Source organism: Dendrobates tinctorius, unplaced genomic scaffold, assembly GCF_039654945.1.
Source record: "Dendrobates tinctorius isolate UK_male_01 unplaced genomic scaffold, ASM3965494v1 ptg000165l, whole genome shotgun sequence".
NCBI classification, from domain to species: Eukaryota; Metazoa; Chordata; class Amphibia; order Anura; family Dendrobatidae; genus Dendrobates; species Dendrobates tinctorius.
Window position 1 is genome coordinate 7327758 of NW_027361832.1, and position 20929 is coordinate 7348686.

At 40.5% G+C, this 20929-nt stretch overlaps 1 protein-coding gene across 3 annotated transcripts in view; it reads left to right on the forward strand.

Annotated features, from left to right (window-relative positions):
- The first annotated feature begins 4241 nt into the window (after window positions 1-4241).
- RGS22 (regulator of G protein signaling 22) overlaps window positions 4242-20929 on the forward strand; it is a 162502-nt gene continuing 145814 nt past the window's right edge. For all 3 annotated transcript variants that reach the window (XM_073550453.1, XM_073550454.1, XM_073550455.1), the window contains exons 1-5: window positions 4242-4391; window positions 6441-6469; window positions 9835-9897; window positions 17399-17611; window positions 19174-19259. In XM_073550453.1, the coding sequence (XP_073406554.1) occupies window positions 4367-4391; window positions 6441-6469; window positions 9835-9897; window positions 17399-17611; window positions 19174-19259 (416 nt within the window). In that variant the 5' untranslated portion in view covers window positions 4242-4366. The remainder of the gene's footprint in view (window positions 4392-6440; window positions 6470-9834; window positions 9898-17398; window positions 17612-19173; window positions 19260-20929) is intronic.

Sequence of the window (20929 nt, forward strand, 5' to 3'; positions counted from 1 at the left end):
TGGCCTGCGGTATGTGTTGATGGTGGTCGGACAAAACCAGACGGTTCGGCAGCGTCATGCCTGGATGCTGCCACCTGCCCAAAACGCTGCCATGCAGCTGGTGGTGGTGGAGGCCCACTTTGGGAATTAAAAATATTAAGAATCCCCGTCATTATAGCTGATGACGGGGGAATTGGGGATGGACTTCAACAGTCATTAAGAGTAAATTGACTGCTGACAACAACGTATTCTGCCGGTCACGTGTCATGGATTTGAGGCGGCCGGCTAAAAATTAGCCAAATTTGTCAAGTTCATCTTGCCTCAACGAAGTGTTGAGCATACTGAGGGTTCGACTAGTGAGGTTTTGTAACACACTAGTCGAAGTCTCAGTATTGTTGACCTTTTTGGGTGCTGCCCTTCTTGATGGCACGGGACGGGCAGAAGCAGCGCCCATCCTAGTAGGCCTTGACACGCCACCAGCAGAGCTACAGGCAGCGCCCGAGGCAGGAGCAGCAAAACAGGACTCTGACATGACCTCAACCACAGATGCCGAAGTTCCCGCAGCAGAATATGTTGGTGTTGCAGATAACATCTGTGGGCGCCAAGGATGATGGGCAGTCCTCAGGAACATCTGGTGAGAACATATGATCCTCCGCCTCCTCTCCCAGACCCTGCTCCGCGCTATTTGGATGGGCCGGAGGAGTTTCGGCCCTGATGTTGCCGTCAGTTCTGTAGAAGAAAGAAAAAAAAAACATGTTACTACTTTAAAATGTTACATAAATTGTAATAAAAATTTATATGTAAAATTTACCTCCGCAAGTTCCTGCTAGTTAAAATAAACTGGCGCTGGTCTGAGTATTGGACCCTAGCCCTCGGAGGTGAGCTTCCACTTGGAGGTTTTAGCAACTTCATAAAGCGATCTGTTACAGACCTCCATCGTTTCTTCCACTGAAATGAAACAATAAAAAAAGTTTTTGAAAATTCAATCATTAAAAAAACTGGACAAATTCAATGTATGCAATACATACTAATCATTTTTTGTCCAGCTGAAGACAGATGAGGTCACTGAAGATAAAGTTCCTTCACAATAGCCGGCCATACATCCCGCTTGGAACCCTTGTATTCCTCACATGAGCGGTCCCATACGGCCGGATGTTTTTCAATCTACAATAAAGTTAAGGTATTTTTTTGAAATTGTGTAGTCAACAATATGAAGATTACAACAATATCTACTTTTTCACACATCAATTAATATATATCCACATGGTAACACACTTTCAAAACCAATATAGATATGTATGAATCCATGTACACACACAATCACCCCAACACAGCTCTTTCAGTCTACTCTCCGTTGCAATGATGATTACCCCAACCCTAATCCTTATCCCAACCCTTACCCAAATTCCAACCCTAATCTAATATATATATATATATATATATATATATATATATATATACACACACACACACACATTTATATACCCCATTTTCAACCCCTCCCCCCAAAAAAAAGTTTTTTTTTTTTTCTGGCGGGGGGGTTAAAAATGTGGAAAAAAAATACATACATATATATACATATATATATATATATATATATATATATATATATATATATATAATTTTTTTTTCGGCCGGGGGGGTTAAAAATGGGGAATAAATGTTTTTTGGGTTTTTTATATATTTTTATTCCCCATGTTTAACCCCCCCGGTCGAAAAAAAAAATATATATATATGTATATATATAAATATATATTATATCTTTTTCATTATACTTTTTTTTTTTTTCGACCGGGGGGCGGTTAAACATGGGGAATAATTTAACCCCCCCGGTCAAATAAAAAAAAAAAAAATATATACATATTTATTCCCTATTTTTAACCCCCCCGGCCACAAAAAATTAAAAAAAATATATATATATTATTGTTTTTAATTTTTTATTTAGAGATGTATTTTTAGGGAGGGGGGGTTACAAAAAATCACACACTTTAATTTTTAAAAAAATTTATGAAATAAATACAATTTTTTTGGAATTTTTTTTATTTTTAAACAATACAAAAAAAAATGACGTCATGCTGGCTGCACTGCGCAGGCGCCCTGGCTCACCTGAGATGAACTAATTGGCGTGGGAAAAATTCCCACGCTCCTTCGTTCACCTCAGGTGAACCTGGGAGTCCGCGCATGCGCACACCGCACCGCCCGAGTTCACGCGAGCTGCCTTCGGGTGAAGTCGGTATATATATATATATATATATATATATATATATATATATATATATATATATATATATATATATATATTTTTTTTTATTTATTTATTTTGCTATATAAGGGGGGTTATTTTATGGACGGACAGGGGGGGGGCAGGGCAACCAAAAAAAGGTTGTTTTTTTAACAGCAGGAACAGCTCGATGGGAAATACTGCTCCCATCGTGCTGAGCCTGCTGGCGCTAGTGAAGGGGGAACAGACATAGGCCAATGGGAGTAGTTGTCCTATCGGCCTATGCCAGACAGCACACAGACGCCGCACACACACACACACACCGCACACCTGACACACACCGACACTTACCACACTTATGAGGAGGCCCACATCCAGGTACCAATCCATGTCGGCAGCTATGATCCAGGAAGACAGGAATTATGGGATTTTTTCTTGTCTTCCTGGATTATGGGATGGCATTATGGGATGGGCCGATGTCACTTCCTGTAGTGTGCGTTTTGAGACGCTTGAAAAACCGCAAATGTTTGTTACATTTGCGATTTTCAAGCATTTCAATACATGTCTATGTAGGCGGAATCGCATGCGATTCCGCAAATTAATGAACATGCTGCGATTTTTACTGCTTAGCGATAACGCAGCGGTAAAAATCGCAACATTAGCACAAGCGTATGCGTTTTTCATTGATAGTGTATGTGATGGATTTTTTTAAGTGTTTCCGCGGCAGACTCGCGCGTTTAAAATCGCCGTGGAAACGCTTAAAAATCGCTATGTGGGCACAGCCTTAATGTACTGGAAAAGGGGGGAAAATCCAAGCAAATGGGGGGGGGGGGGACAGCAATTCTACTGTTGTGATTTAGTTTTTGTTTTAAGAATGTTGACTTTGCAGTAAAAATGGGCTGGTAAATTTGTGGTGGTGACAGTGCTCTTATGTGGGGCTATATGGGTGCTGCTGGTTTTTCGTGGTGCTACATTCCATTGATAGCATCATGAATTCACAGATGGGAGCATCTTTTTCAATATTGAGCTGTACATCACCCTGTGCCCTTAGTAGACATGTACGTTTCCATCACGACAATGATCCAAAACACATCTTAGGATGCGGTTTCATTTCTTAAGAACAGGGTGAAAGTGATTTACTGGCCAAATATGTCTCCTGATCTGAACACAACTGAATACCAATGGGGAATCCTGAAGAGATAGGTTGGCATTCGCTCTCCTTCCAGCATCCTGGCTCTAAAATAGGATACACCCAATAAAGAAACTACCGAATAAAGGTCAAAGGAAGAAATGTATACAAGTAAAGGATGAGTGAAGCAAGAAGTTATGCATTAAAACACCTTTATTATTATGGATACCTGGTGAAGTGGTGGCACAACTAACAAGGGGTGCCTAACATACAAACAGCAGGAAATGAGATCATTAGAGTTATACAATAGGTTACATAAATTAAAAAGTGGATAAAAAAAAGTGAATGTGAAAATTGCAAGATTTCTTAGTTATATTTTTAAAACAGATTGTGATATGGAAAAAAAAAATGAATAATAGGTCATTTTCTAATGATAGTTTCCCTCTAAAGTCATCAAAGGTAAGGGAACGGAGTCATCTCAATCCCTTATAAAATGTATAGGCAGAACTGAAAAATGTACAGTATATAGACTTCCGAACCAGTGGGAAGAAAGAAACACAAGCTGGAATTAATCAGTCTCCAGTATTATGGTGACGTGTCACAGTCATGATCCCGGCTGACCTAAGAGAGGGAATGTGGATTAGGATTAAGTGTCAGGAATTGTTAAAAAAATAGGGTTCTGGCCACTGATTACTGCGGAGAAGACAGCCCTGCCAGGGCACCATTGTTGGCATTCCGCCTCCTCTTGTCCCTATTATGAATCACAATGCTGGACCTTGGAAGCATTGTGACAGAGGGAAAGCAGAAAGTTTATAACCTGCCCAGACCATGTTTTCAGCAAGGCAGTGGGAGGAGAGGAGTTCTCACCATTCATTACAACCGTGAACTCCATAGCAACATTCAGTCACATACACACCCAGGAAGAAAGCTAGCAGCTCCTGCACATCTAGGATTTTCTTCCGTCACCTGTCAGGATCCTCACTATACAGATGGACCCCTCAATCAATTCTCCTGAGGACTGATCACCGCCACTCACCATGGGTCACAAGAGGCTGGCCATTGGTAGGCGCGGAATGCTGGGGTACTGTTGTATTGAGCTAGTATCATGCTGGGTGTACTGCCAAGCTGGATATATAGTCCAACAGAGAGAGAAGGATAAATGTTGCTCGCAGATGCATTATTAATTATTTCCTGTTAACGTTTTGTCTTATTCTGGGTTTTGATCGTTCACGCGATGACCACTTAGTTCACTTTCTTTTGTAATTATATAACACTTTCATTTCCATTATATCCACTAAGATTTTTCCAACAATTATTATTAAGTTTTCACCAGATCTAAATGTTATTCCCAAAGTATGAAGTTATCCCCTATCTATAGGATCAATCAATGATAACTTGCTGGAGGGGTCCAGGTGCAAGGCCCTCCAGTGATCTCAGGAATGGGTTCTGCAGAGACCCATCTGGAATGGACCTTCATTCTGTATAGGGTTGCCAGAATCAGCAGTTGATGGAGCACTAGCACCCATGTCATTGCACCAGAAAAAAAAAGTAAAAAAAAAAAAATTATTGGAACAAGAAGTAAATATTTAATTTCCAGTATTTTACAGATGCACTGTTGTGCCCAGCTGTCTCTGTCCCATAGAGAATGAGTGGCGATGTAGTTGAGCACGCTCATCTCCGTTCTGTTCAAGACCGTCCATGGGTTCAAGAGACACATTCTCATGATAGTTGTGGATCGAAGCAGTCAGACCTCCCCCCCCCCCCAGCAATTGGTAAGCTGTCCCCCATCTACTGGAAAGGCAATAAAATTCATATTTTGGTAATAACCTTTTTTGTCTCATACAGTTAGGGCTTGTTCATACATAGCGTTTTTGCTGCTTTTTTTGTGTCCTGACCTGATTTTGGTACATACAGGTTCTTCTAAAAAAATCATCAACATTAACAGAAATAAACACATGAATTAGATCACTCTGTCTGTAATGACTCTGTATAATATATAAGATTCACTTTTTGTATTGAAAAAGTGAAATAAATTAACTTTTGATGATATTCTAAACTAGAGAGAAGCACTTGTATGTCATGTGAATGCAGCTTGTGGATGTCATTGATCAAGACTGTGACTAGGGGCGGACATACCATTGGTGAAACCTGTGCATCCACACAGGGGGCCCAAGACATAAGGGGCCACTTCTACATCCAAAGCAGATTCTGTCTCATATAAAGAGGTGTTTTATGATGAGCCTTTGACTGCAAGGGGCCCATATACTGTTCTTATGCAGGGGCTCTCTTTTATACAACTAATAAAGGCAGCTTGTGGTATAAGCCCTCCAGGGGGAACACATCATGTCTATTGTAGTACTTGCAGTTTTTTCAAGTTGTGCTTTTAGAAGCACAGTGTTTAATCACAGACTTTGGGTACTTCTCCTCCCTGCTGTCACGCACCTGCTGGGATGTCAGTCACTCAGCTGTGAGAGCGCACATCTGCATGGACTACAGACAGAATTTGACTTTGTTCCCTCACAAGTCTGATACCCGCAGGGAGAATTTAACCACATACATGTAATATTTAACACATGGATCATGCCACTAGGATGACTAGTCCAAGATACAGGGTCCCAGCAGCAGGTACACTTTAAAGGGGTGGTCGGGTCTAAACCTACTAGTCTACAGTCACTCTCTGTGACTGCAGACTTGCGAATCACATTAGGGGCACAGCACGCTGTGAGGATTTGCTGGCACTGGGAACAGTGGACATGTGACTGCACGTTTACGATATGCATACAACTGGCAACATTCCGACTAGATGGACACCGCCTTTCTCAACCCAAGCGAAAACAGTCTAGTCAGAATGTGTCCGAGAGTATGTATATCGCGTGCTTACAGTCACATGTCCGCTACTCCCGATACTGAAGAATCCTGAAAGACTGTGCGCAATGTGAGGATTCACAAGTCTACAGTCACATAGATTGACTGCAGAGTTGGAGCTTAAGACCAAACAACCCCTTTAATTATAACAATTGTTTGGGGAATACTATTTTTTTACATTTGTAATTTTTTGAAACTATCTGCTTGCTTAATCATGAATAAAATATCTTGTTTCTTAATTACCAGGACCACCTAATATTACAGAAGATGATTTTGTAAGTATCTTAAGTATATGTGCAAATATTGTCAAACGAAGATCACAATTTGTAGAAAATGTAGATAATGTTTTTCCTTCCTAAGAAACATGTTGCATCTAGCAAAATTAGATTCCGATACTTTAAAGAGGACCCGTCACCAAGACAAAAGTGATCAGTTTTTGTTCTTATTTTATTCCTGCCACTCTGCTAGAAATTGCGTTTTTAGTTGATGTATGATTTAAGAGATAAGCGCCTCTTTATTTAGTGGTATTTTTTTATGATCTTTATCAAGTGGGCATTGCTCACAGGATCCTCTGGGGCATGTCTTTAGTCTGCTCTGCATTATCACCCTGTGAGCCACAACCCCCTTAGTAAAGACCTAAATAAAAAGGATCATATCTCTGGAATCGTATGTTGGATTTGAAAAAAAAAAACAATACTCAGGGGAGCAGTGGAATTAAAATAATGTTTAATCTGTCAGCATGTGCATTTACGGAATTAAAATAACAACAAAAACTGGCCACTGGTGACAGGTCCTCTTGTCCTCTTTTAGACTCTGTTTTCCCATATGTGTTTTATAACAGGCACAACGGAAAACCACAAGTACCCAATGCAGTACTAGCAACCATATGCATTGTACTAGTGTTTATTCCATCATCATGATTACACAGATGCACTAGAAAGTTTGCAACTTTGAAGGCATTGCCATCAGAAACAACTAATCCAAAAGTACTTTGCAGTAAATGATCTGCTCCATTGCCATGGCTGGAATTTACTGGCCTTGAAGTATCTACACCATTGGCATTGCTGAAATTTAGGGGCTGTGTTGCTGCTTTTGCTATAATTTATTATTCTGAAAAGAACAGTAAAATATTTTACAACTCCCTCAATGCTCCATTTTATTTTATCAGTAAATTAGATGTTGGTGGATGTGTGTTCCTAGGTTGGATTTGTGTCTCTTTGATTGTTTCACTAACTTAAATTCCTAACAATGAATGCTAATTCATAGATGCCTGCAGTAGTAATCTACCTATATTAGCACCACATTGTGGTATTTTCTTTTGACATTACAATCCCTAGAGTCTCCTATAATTAGTGTGATTTTACAGAATAGGTTTTGATCTAGTCAGTCGCGTAGAAGCACCTAGATCTCCCTCGATACGGCGGCATTTGAGAACCCTGCATTCCTGCACACCAACAATATAGCAAATCCGGTATTGTTGATACATTTTCATGTCCTTTCAGTTGTAAAATTGCAAAGTGCTAGTAATAACAAGTAAATTTGCAATTTTCTTGTTACTAAAAATCTTTTTTTAATTTTACGGTTTACTGCTCATTGCCTTATATGCCGGCCACCTCTGCAGTATGGCAGCAGTGGACAAACATGTGTAGTGCTTACATTTGTAATTCAGTATGTTAAGGCCTCATTCAGACATCCGTTTTTCTTGAGTATGAGTGCTATATGTAGTTTTCACGGGTAGTACAGTACTTGTAGTTGGTATAGTCTATGGGGCCAAGTATTATCCATAAAAAAATTCAGATGTCCTTGATTTTCAGATGTCCGTGAAAATCGAGGAGACATATTCAATTTTGATCGACAAGGCAAAGCTAAGAGTCCTTGAAAGAATCAAAGAATACTCAGATGACATCCGAGTGTGGTAAAATTTTCTCGAACTGTGACATAAGAAAAGGTGGAGGATCTTTTTTTTTTTTTCTTTTTTCTCCACGTACTATAAAAATTGGTGGCACTCTGACCACACTCTGATCGAAGTCTGACCAAAATAATTGGTCCATTTTTTTCGTACAGGAGAAAAGCAGACGTTTGAATGAGGCCTAACAGTGCACTTCAGCAATCTGGCTGTAACACCGAGTTACTATTCACAGACAAGCCGTGAGATAGAATAGTCAGGAGGTCCGAGGTCAGATACCAGGAGGACTTGTGGTACAGAGGGGCAAGACAAAAGGGGTGGTCAGGTAACAGTCTGGGATCAAATGCCAGGAGTGTACATCAAGACAAGGGAATAAGACAAACCGATAGTTAGAGGCCAAGTCCGTGGTCAGGTACCTGAAGTCAGAGAGCGTAAGGAGCAAAAGGGATAATACACATGAATGGTCAAAACAAATCCTAGGTCCGGCAACAAGATTAGGGAATGATACAATATCAGACACAGAGTTAACACACACTTACCTAAGCTAAGCTACAGCTGACAGTGGCCTGCTCACAGCTAGCCAGCTAAATAGCTTAGCAAATCACCAAGGACAGGAGGCACCTGTGGAAATAGGCTAGGCCAAATTGAGCAAGGCTGTCAATCAAAATGTTGACAGCCCTGCATGCCTCAGCATCAGATTGGATGACTGGAATGTCACTCACAAAACCGACAGTCACGCTCACTCTAGATCCCATAGGGCGACTGAGCTGGCACTCACAGCGTCACTGCGGCACAGAAAAGATGAAACCGTGATGCTGTCGAAATTGATGGGAGTGCACTGATAGCGCCCCAATCCGAACCGGCTTCAGTGCCCCTGTGATCATCATGTACAAGAGGGGGCAAAGCTGCCTCTGCTTACAGTTTGGGCCAGCAGTGCTATGATGCTGCTAGCTTCAACTGTCTGTCAAGCAGTAGTGCACTGCCGCCTCAGCAAGCAAGCAAGAAGCAGGGAGCATTGCGTTCCTGCAGAAGAAGATGAGAGAAGCCCTGTAAATGTGTCTATATGCATCAGAAAGCTGCCATCCAGATGTCCATTTGGCCAACAACGATTCCATGCTACTCACTTTAAGTTCAGGTTTGAAATATTTATCCAGCCAAAAGAGAGTCAGAACACCGGTAGGTGGATTTGGTCGACTTCTATCTAATGTCTTGTAGGCACCTTTTAGGTTTTACATAAGAAGGATCAGGTATAGAAACCAGAAAATGAAACTGAGCAAAATCAATTTTTAGAAAAACGTGGTATACTTAAAAAAATAAAAAGTTAATTTAAAGAAGTTGCTTGGTTTACAAAAAGACTTATGACTATTTAAAGGGGAAGTCTTATTTAGAACCTTGTTAAGCTAAGCTCTGCCAAGAGGTCCCAACAACTTTTTTGGAGGGGCTGCCAAGAGCAAATAAGCTTAAGTTCTGCTAACCTATCAGAAAGAGGAATGTAGTATAATATTAATCATGTGGGTCATCTTAGCAAAGCTCCATTCACCCCACACATGATGGATCGCATAGAAGCACGTGAGACGTCTGCAAGGTGATAAAGGATTGCATGGAAGATAGATTATAATATTATACGCTTTCTGATTTGTCACTGCGCCTCTTGGTGTTTGCTATCTATAAATCAGCACTGACAATCACTACCATGGTTTGTGTTTAAAGTTCTGTTTTGTTCTATTTGCTTAGGAGGATTTCCTAGTAACAGATGAACTGCTTGTAGATTTCTTCAATGAATTCTTAAGTCTACCAGTAAGTAAACATGGCTGAGTATCCCAATATTGCTCAATCCCCATCTACCTATTCATTCTATAATACAATTACACACTCGTATAATACACTTACTGGAATTGTCACACTCACTTACATTGTTGATTTTTTTACATAGCATTATTCACTACTGCAGGAATGTAAATAGTCTAATCAAACCTGTCAGCAGACCCAATTCCTGTGTGAAGAACATATCGGCTCTCCAAAATACTTACAGTCACTATAAAATAGCCATTCAGCACCACCTTTTCTTAAAACTACATTGTGCTGTTCCAACTGTAATAACTAAAGAAACAAATTGGATCTAGGCCCCCACCAGCATGGTGATCAGATGTACAGGCCCATGTAACAATGTTTTCCATCCTTGCCACTATCCTGTAATAATATCCCCATCCTGTAATAATGTCCCTCATCTAGTAATAATGTCCTTGTCTTGGCCCCCATCCTGTAATAATGTCCCCATCTAGTAATAATGTCCCCATCCTGGTCTTTTCCTGTAATAATGTCCTCCATCCTGTGACAAGATCTCCCATTCATTAATAATGCCCCCATCCTGGCCCTTTCATGTAATAATGTCCTCATCTTGTAATATTGTCCCCGTCCTGGCACTTTCATGTAATAATGTCCCTTTCTTGTAATAATGTCTTCATACTATAATAATGTTCCCGTCCTGGTGTCCTGGTCCTTTCATGTATTAATGTCCTCATCTGTAATAATGTCCCCGTTATGGTCCTTTCATGTAATAATGTCTTCATCCTGTAATAATGTCCCAGTCCTGGCTTTTCATGTAATAATTTCCTCATCGAGTAATAATGTCCTCGTGCTGGCTCTGTCATGTAATAATGTCCTCATCATGTAGTAATGTCCCCACCCTGGCACTTTCATGTAATAATGTCCTTATTGTGTAATAATGTCCCCGTGCTGGCTCTATCATATAATAATGTCCTCATATTGTAATAATGTCCCCCTGCTGGCCCTTTCATGTAATAATGTCCTCATCCTGTAATATTGTCCCCATCCTGGTCCTTCCATGTAATAATGTCTTCATCCTCCAAAAAATTCAGATACAAACCAGACAGGCCTAAATGCATCTGCACTAATACAAATTGCAGTGGACCCAAGTAAAATGGCAGCTGCACAGGTGCATAAATACCAAATGAAACAGCCAGCGTGTGGTACACCAGTGCAGAAGAAATAATCCGCATGTGGCAGTGTTCACACAGGGAATGCAGGGCTTCTGGTTCACAACCTCTTAGTAACACCATATAGGGGGGCTGCCCAGTGCCAACTAGAATGCATCCTGTGTGAACAGAGGCCACAAGTTTGCAGAACCATTTGGGCCCAACTGCGCCCTGAAAGTGCACAAAAAAATATCAATTTCATGTTAGAGTAGGACTGGCAAGGGTAAGGAACTTTGACGCAGTTTTCCAGCTTCCGTGTTAAGGCCTTAATATCAACCAATACCTTACATATATTGATATGTTTTTTGTGCACTTTTTATATTTTTTTCAGGGTGCAGTTGGGCCCAAATGGTTCTGCAAACTTGTGGCCTCTGTTCACACGGGATGCATTCTAGTTGGCACTGGGCAGCCCCCCTATATAGTGTTACTAAGAGGTTGTGAACCAGAAGCCCTGCATTCCCTGTGTGAACACTGCCACCTGCGGATTATTTCTTCTGCACTGGTGTACCACACGGCCAATCCCTGATAGTAGGCTGGCTGTTTCATTTGGTATTTATGCACCTGTGCAGCTGCAATTTTACTTGGGTCCGCTGCACTCTGTATTAGTGCAGATGTATTTAGGCCTGTCTGGTTTGTATCTGAATTTTTTGGAGTATTTTTTCCTCTTTTTGAGGTTTTCATGTTAGAGTAGTAATGTCTTCATCCTGCAATATTTTCCCCATCCTGGCCATTTAATGTAATTATGTCCTCATCCTTTAATAATGTCCCCGCCCTGGCCCTTTCCTGTAAAAATGACCACCATCTTGGTGCTTGTCTCCAACACATTTAGTAAAAATTCGACACATTTAAACACGACATAAGTTGAAACGTAAAGACTTGGCATTGTCCTGCATAAAAGTCATGGTTTTCTTGAAAGATGCTGACTTTTTCCTGTAGGTTTGGGAGTTGATTTTATTTCCATCTTCAACCCAAAAAGATGCAACTAGCTCTTCTTTAACAATACCAGCCCGACGCACTACCACCTCCACCGTGCTGGTGTCTGAGTTGGAGTGGAGGTCGGTGCCCGTTACTGATCTAGCCATGGGCCCATGCATCTTGTCTGCTAAGAGTCTCTCATCTCATTAGTCCATAAAACATTTGAAAAACCCATCTTCAGATATTTCTTGGCCCAGGCACCTTCTGTGACTTGTTCAGTGGTGGTCGGGTTTCAGCCTCTCTTACCTTGGCCCTGTCTCTGAGCTATGAACCCCTTGTACTTCTGGGCCTCCAGCGAGGCTGCAGTTCTGGAATATCACAGCACTGGAGGATAATGGCTTCCTGATCACTTCTCGTTTGAGTCTTGTCAAATCTTTGGCAGATAATGTGCATCATTCAAATATTAACCCCTTCCTGACATGAGACGTACTATCCCGTCCATGGGACCCGGGCCCTTATGCCCATGGACGGGATAGTACGTCTACCGCGATCAGCGGCGCCCACGTGGTGAGCGCCGCTGATCGCGGCCGGGTGTCAGCTGATTATCACAGCTGACACCCAGCACAATGTGTCAGGGGCGGTCACGGACCGCCCCCGACACGTTAGCCCCTTGCACACCGCGATCAAACATGATCGCGGTGTACCGGGGGTTAAAGGGAAGCATCGGCAGGGAGGGGGCTCCCTCCGTGCTTCCCTGAGCCCCCCACGGCAGCGCAATGTGCAGCGCTGCTGCGGGGGGCTCCTTTCCTGCAGGCCCCCGTATCCAAGATGGCACGGGGGCCTTCGGGGGCCTGCAGGAAGCTGGCTTCCTCAGTGCCTGCAAAGCGCAGGCATGAGGAAGCCTTCTGCAGTGCCTGTGACAGATTGCTGATCTGTCACAGTGATCTGCGATGTGACAGATCAGCGATCTGTCACAGGACAGTGATGTCCCACCTGGGACTATTTAATAAAGTAAAAAAAAAAATAAAAGTGTTAAAATAAATTTAAAAAAATCGCCAAATTAGAAAAAAAAAAAAAATATTCCCCCAAATAAATCCATTTTTTAGAAATAAAAAAAAAAAAACAATAAAAGTGCACATATTAGGTATCGCCGCGTCCGTAACGACCCGCCCTATAAAACTGTCCCATTAGTTAACCCCTTTAGCGAACCCCTTAAAAAATAAAAATAAAAAACGAAGCAAAAAATAATGATTTATTATCATACCGCCAAACAAAAAGTGCAATAACGCGCGATCAAAAAGACGCATATAAATATCCATGGTACCGCTGAAAACGTCATCTTGTCCCGCAAAAAACGAGCCGCCACACAGCATCATCCGCAAAAAAATAAAGTTATAGCTCGCAGAATAAAGCGATGCAAAAATAATTATTTTTTATATAAAATAGTTTTCATTGCATAAAACCGACAAAACATAAAAAAACGACCTAAATAAGGTATCGCTGTAAGCGTACTGACCCGAAGACTAAAACCGCTTTATCAATTTTATCGCACGCGGAACGGTGTAAACGCACCCCCCCAAAAGAAATTCATGAAACGCTGGTTTTTGTTCATTCTGCGTCCCAAAAATCGGAATAAAAAGCGATCAAAAAATGTCACGTGCCCGAAAATGGTACCAATAAAAACGTCAACTCGTCCCGCAAAAAATAAGACCTCACATGACTCGGTGGGTCAAAATACGGAAAAATTAGAGCTCTCAATATGTGGTGATGCAAAAACTATTTTTACAATAAAAAGCGTCTTTTAGCGTGTGACAGCTGCCAAACATGAAAACCGCCATAAATAGTAAATCAAACCCCCCGTTATCACCCCGTTAGTTAGGGAAAAATAATAAAATAAAAAAAAGTATTTATTTCCATTTTTTTCATTAGAGTTAGGGCTAGGGTTAGGGTAGGGTTAGGGCTGAAATTAGGGTTACGGGTGTCTTGGGGTTCGGGTTGGAGTTAGAATTGGGGGTTTCCACTGTTTGGGCACATCAGGGGCTCTCCAAAAGCAACATGGCATCTGATCTCAATTCCAGACAATTCTGAGTTGAAAAAGTCAAATGGTGCTCCTTCCCTTCCAAGCTCTGCCATGCGCCCAAACAGTGTTTTACCCCCACATGTAGGGTATCAACCTACTCAGGTCAAATTGCAAAACAATTTTTGGGGTCCAATTTCTCCTGTTACCCTTAGGAAAATAAAAAATTGGGGGCAAAAATATCATTTTTGTGGAAAAAAATGATTTTTTTATTTTCACGCCCGAGCGTTATAAACTTCTGTGAAGCACTTGGGGGTTCAAAGTGCTCACCACACATCTAGATAAGTTCCGTGGGGGGCCTAGTGTCGAAAATGGGGTCACTTGTGGGGAGTTTCAATAGTTTAGGTACATCAGGGGCTCTCCAAACGCACATGACACCCGAAGACCATTCCATCAAAGTCTGCATTCCAAAATGTCACTGATTCCCTTCCGAGCCCCGACGTGTGTCCACACAGTAGTTTTCTCCCACATATGGGGTGTCAGCGTACTCATGACAAATTGGACAACAACTTTTGGGGTCCAATTTCTCCTGTTACCCTTGGGAAAATAAAAAAATTGGGGACTAATTGATCATGTTTGTGGAAAAAATACGATTTTTTTATTTTCATGCCCGGGCATTATAAACTTCTGTGAAGCCCTTGGGGGTTCAAAGTGCTCACTACACATCTAGATAAGTTCCTTAGGGGGTCTCGTTTCCAAAATGGGGTCATTTGTGGGGGTTTCCACTGTTTAGGTACATTAGGGGCTCTCCAAAGGCAACATGACACCCGCAGACCATTCCATCAAAGTCTGCATTCCAAAACGTCACTACTTCCCTTCCGAGCCCCGACGTGTGCCCATACAGTAGTTTTCTCCCACATATGGGGTATCAGCATACTCAGGACAAATTGGACAACAACTTTTGGGGTCCAATTTCTCCTGGTACCCTTGGGAAAATAAAAAAATGGTGACTAAAAGATCATGTTTGTGGAAAAAATACGAATTTTTTATTTTCACGCCCAGGCGTTATAAACTTCTGTGAAGCACTGGGGGGTTCAAAGTGCTCACCACACATCTAGATAAGTTCCTTGGGGGGTCTAGTTTCCAAAATGGTGTCATTTGTGGGGGGTTTCCACTGTTTAGGTACATCAGGGGTTTTCCAATCGCGACATGGTGTCCGATCTCAATTCCAGCCAAAAACGTCAAATGGCGCTGCTTCCCTTCCGAGCTCTGCCATGCGCCCAAATAGTGGTTTACCCCCACATGTGGGGTATCAGCGTACTCAGGACAATTTGCACAATAACTTTTAGGGTCCTGTTACCCTTGGAAAAATAAGAATTGAGAGTGAAAAGATCATTTTTGTGGAAAAAATATGATTTTTTAATTGTACGGCTGTATGTTATAAACTTCTGTGAAGCCCTTGGGGGTTCAAAGTTCTCACCACAAATCTAGATAAGTTCCTTAGGGGGTCTAGTTTCCAAAATGGTGTCATTTGTGGGGGGTTTCCACTGTTTTGGTACATCAGGGGTTTTCCAATCGCGACATGATGTCCGATCTCAATTCCAGCCAAAAACGTCAAATGGCGCTGCTTCCCTTCCGAGCTCTGCCATGCGCCCAAATAGTGGTTTACCCCAACATGTGGGGTATCAGCGTACTCAGGACAAATTGCACAATAACTTTTAGGGTCCTGTTACCCTTGGGAAAATAAAAATTGGGGTGAAAAGATCATTTTTGTGGAAAAAATATGATTTTTTAATTGTACCGCTGTACGTTATAAACTTCTGTAAAGCCCTTGTGGGTTCAAAGTTCTCACCACATATCTAGATAAGTTCCTTGGGGGGGGTCTAGTTTCCAAAATGGGGTCAATTGTAGGGGGTTTCCACTGTTTAGGTACATCAAGGACTCTCCAAACGTGACATGGCGTCCGATCTGAATTCCAGCCAATTTTGCATTGAAAAAGTCAAACGGCGCTCCTTCCATTCTGAGCTCTGCCATGCGCCGAAACAGTCGTTCCCCCCACGTATCAGCGTACTCAGGACAAATTGCACAATAACTTTTGCAGTCCAATTTCTCCTGTTACCCTTGGTAAAATAAAAAAAATTGAACCTGAAGTATTTTTTTTGTGAAAAAGTTAGATGTTCACTTTTTTTAAATATTCAAAAAAATTCCTGTGACGCACCTAAAGAGTTAATAAACCTCTTGAATGTGGTTTTTAGCACCTTAAGGGGTGCAGTTTTTAGAATGGTGTCACTTTTGGGTATTTTCTATCATATAGACCCCTCAAAGTGACCTCAAATGTGATGTGGTCCTAAAAATAAAATGGTGTTGTAAAAATGAGAAATCGCTGGTCAACTTTTAACCCTTATAACTTCCTAACAAAAAAAAATTTTGGTTCCAAAATTGTGCTGATGTAAAGTAAACATGTGGGAAATGTTAGTTATCAATTTTTTTTGTGTGCTGTATCTCTGTGATTTAAGGGCATAAAAATTCAAAGTTGGAAAATTGCGAAATTTTCAAAATTTTCGCCAAATTTCCGTTTTTCTCACAAATAAACGCAAGTTATTTGAATGAAATTTTACCACTAACATGAAGTACAATATGTCACGAGAAAACAATGTCTGAATCACCGGGATCCATGGAAGCGTTTCAGAGTTATTACCTCATAAAGGTACAGTGGTCAGAATTGTAAAAATTGGCCCGGTCATGAACGTGCAAACCACCCTTGGGGGTGAAGGGGTTAAATATATATTACATCATTTCTTCAGGACGTATTAGTCACACACCCCTACTGGGTACTCTGCTACTATGTTTACTCTGCATTTATCTTATTTTTTATCTTATTTTTAATGTTGTTTTTATCTCGCAATTAATAAAGATTTGTGCTATTAATGGTTCTCTTCCTTTGGCTGTGATTTCATGTTAGTCCGAAATTGGGTTGAGTCATTTGTTTGAAATGCCATTTTCTATATATTTTGGACACTATTGTATTAAATCGATTATACGTCAATGGGCAACACAAGCCTTGCCATATGATATTAATCAAACTACCTTTCTTTCCTCTGGAGGGTAGCTAATTTGCAAATCTATGCATGCAGATTTTGTTATGGATTACTTGTGAATTCTCTACTTGTGCACATAGTCTTAGATTGGGTTCAGACAGCCGTATCTCACAGCATATATGAGGTTGCAAATTTGGATTATGTGATCAATCCGGGCATGGACGGTGAGATACAGCCATCTGAATCCCGGCCGTATAGATTCTAAATTTGGGCACCAAATTGGGCTCGTAAGTAGTGCAACATTTACATTTTTGTATATTGTATTTTTGCAGACTTTCTCTGAAACCATCCAGTTCAACAAAATATATGGCGTTTTTGAAGTGGTCAGTAGTGTACCCCATCTTCTGGAACAGCAGATTAAAAAAGTTTTACGTGATCTTCAGTCACCAAATCCCATCTATAATGCAACCAGAAGTGTCTCTGGACGGAGCCCTAAAACATCCTCTGTTATTGATGTAAAAATTGACAACAACTACAGTGTTATGGTAAGTGGAGGACATTGAGCTATGGGTAGGTTTGCTTTATCTTTTTGTAATCATTCATTAAAATAGCCAAATTGTTAAAATGGGGAGAAGGTTCTTTGGCTGCTGTTCAAGTAAATACATTCCAGCTGCATAATGGCTAAGCACAGAAAGTCACATATTGCATGAGAAACATAAAATCCAGCCATTGAGTGTGAAGCTGGTAAGTATCTTCCTTCCTTATGACTTTAAAGAGCTTTTCAAGTATCCTTGGCCCAGGGGCATGTGATAGCAAAAAAATAATACAATCAACATTACTCACTTTCCCCTATTTCCGGTGTTGACTCCTCACCGATGCTACTTGGAGATTCGGCGCTGGAACAGGGAAAGGTGAATAATGCTGATTTTATTTTTAACTAGCATATGCCTATGCGCTGAAGAAGCTTGAAAACAGAAAAGTAATCCCTGATGGACCGAGTAATATTTTTTTTTTTTTTTTGCCTTTGTGACTTCATTTTTTCTTCCCACTTCTTTCAAGAGCGAAAAAGTGAAAAAAATTTTAAAAAAGCAATTCTGCAATTGTTTTTTTGCATTTCGTTTTTATAATGTCTTCATTGTGTGGTAAAAATGACCCGGCAATATGTCTCTTCAGATCAGTACAACTGCGATGATTCCAAACTTATATTTTAGTGGTTAAAATAATTCAGAACCTTGTAAAAAAGAATATTTGGTTTGTGCGCAGTTTTCTGGGACTTGTTAGAGTGCTCTGTGTGGGGACTTGTATGTTGTATGACAATTTGTAGCTTTTATTAATGACATTTTTGGACACCTACAATGTTTTGGTTACTTTTTAATGTACGGTATTTTTTGGTGGCAGTGCGGCACCGAAAAAAACATCAAATCTGCCATTCAATTTTTCTTTCATTTTAACTTTCACGTTATGTGACGAGTATTTTTGTATTTTAGTTCGGGCAATTCTACACGTGGCAATCCCAAATATGTAGGGTTTTTTTTTTTCATATTTCTACATTTTGCTATTTATGTTTGGGGAACCAAGGGGGTGATTTAAATTTTTATTGATTTATTCTTTTATTTTTTTTTATATTTTAATTACTGTATGTATTGAATAGACTTTTGCCTTTTCAATACACTGCAATACAATTCTTGATTAATCAGGGCCCACGTATTTGCCAGAGAAACAAAGAAACTCAGATGAATGGAAATTATTTTCAATCTCTTACATTTCTGCAACAAATTCTGTTGTGCGTGTATCTACCAAAAATATTAATTGAGGTGCCGTGAGGAAAAAGGGCGGCAGCTCTTTTGTACCATTATCTGTATTAAAAATGCATTAAATTTGGAGAAATACATTTAAAATAAAGTCACAGCAAAAACACAATAGTCAGAAGATTGCTGTTGCGTAGAAAAAAAATTCAACAGAAAAAAACTGTTTTTGCTCTTTGTTTTATTGCTCAGACATCTATGTGGTTTGTTCAAAAACATGAAATGCTCGTAATGCAAACATTAATAACTTGAAAATCTACAATTACATATATATGTATTTTTTTATATTGCTCATTTTCAAGTGTTTGAATCGAGAACAAGGCGTTGAATGGATCAAGAAGGAAAGACTTCCAGCATTTCTGAAGAGTGACTGCTATTCTGAATACAGGTGCAGTAACATGGAAAAATCCTATTACTGTGACTATAATCTAATATAATTAAATCTGCAGCAATACCTAAAACATTCTAGTTTAAAGGGAATCTGTCAGTAGGGTTAACCCACCTAAACCATCTATATGGGCATGTAGATGATAGAAAGTTGAATAAAATGATACCTTGATATCTGCCATCCGATATCTTAAAATCCACGTTTTTCTTAATATGTAAATGAGCTGTTAAGATTGATAGGTCGGACATAGATCTCTTTGAGAATCTGCCTCTAGAGCTTATTGGCACGATTCCACCACAATTCAGCTGCCCTATAGAATCCATTCAGTATTGTGAGTGACAGCTCAGTGGTCCAGTTTGAGGCAGGGGCGTGCTGAGCTGTTAGTATTGTGAGTGACACTCTAGCTCCCAATCAAGGCAAAGGCGTACTGGGTTTCTTCCAGTTTTTTTTGTTCCGTTTTGAGTGATTACCTGGCTATTTAGCTGTCTGTCAGTGTCTAATTATTGCCAGTCGTAGCATTAGCTCAGTGGCGTGTGTTGCCTTGTTTTCCAAAACTGCTTCTGATCTTTTGCTGCCCAACCTTGGACCTTGCCTTTGACCATCCTTTTGCCTAGCCCCTTTTGTTTTGATCCGCTACCCTCCTGGAATTCTGACCTCGGACTGGGACCTCTCTACGCCTTTGTCTTACCACTCTGTTTATGACAAGCTCTCTTGATATCTGACCGGGAACCTCTTGGGTACCCTCTCTCACAGCTTGTCCTTGATTAGTGACTCAGCATCACACTTATTTTAAATGAAAAAGTGCATTATACCTGTGGCAATGGGACTGAATGGAAAGACCTGAGTGAAAATATTAAAACGTGTGTCCCACTGTGGGCCATTTAGGGACCAATTTATTATTGCATTTGCACTTTTTTTTTGTCTAGTTCTGGAGTTTTTTTTTTACCTATTTTTCATTTGCACCTTATTCTTTCTTTCATTTGTGCCTTTTTTAAAGGGAATCGGTGTCACCTCATTTTTGGCCTATGAGATGTGGCCACCGCCATCAGGGGCTTATCTACAGCATTCTGTAATGCTGTAGATAAGCCCCGATGAAACCTGAAAGATAAGAAAAACGAGTTAGATTATACTCACCCAGGGGTCTGGTCCAGTCCAATGGGTGTCGCTGTCCAGTCCGGCGCCTCCCATCTTCTAGTGATGACGTCCTCCTTCTTACTTCTGCCGCAGCTCTGGACTGGACCAGACCCCCGGGTGAGTATAATCTAACTAGTTTTTCTTATCTTTCAGGTTTCATCGGGGTGGGGGGGGGCTTATCTACAGCATTACAGAATGCTGTAGATAAGCCCCTGATGACGGTGGCCGCAGCTCATAGGGAAAAAATGAGGTGACGGATTCCCTTTAAGTCTATTTTATATGTCTTCTCCTGTTTTGTTTAGTTTTTTTTATGGCTGGTTCCTGAACTGAGACTTTTTCGATAAATATCAATTTGTTTATTTTTTGGCAAATGTACTCCAGCTCCTCCTGGAGTGATTTTAGCAACATTTGTAACATTTGTGACTTTTTAAATGGCACATTTGGCTTTTTGTACAAAAGAAAAATAAAGAAAATTTAAACTTTTTTGCAAAATTCATGAACCATGCTCACCATTTTGAAGAATTTGGCATAAAAAA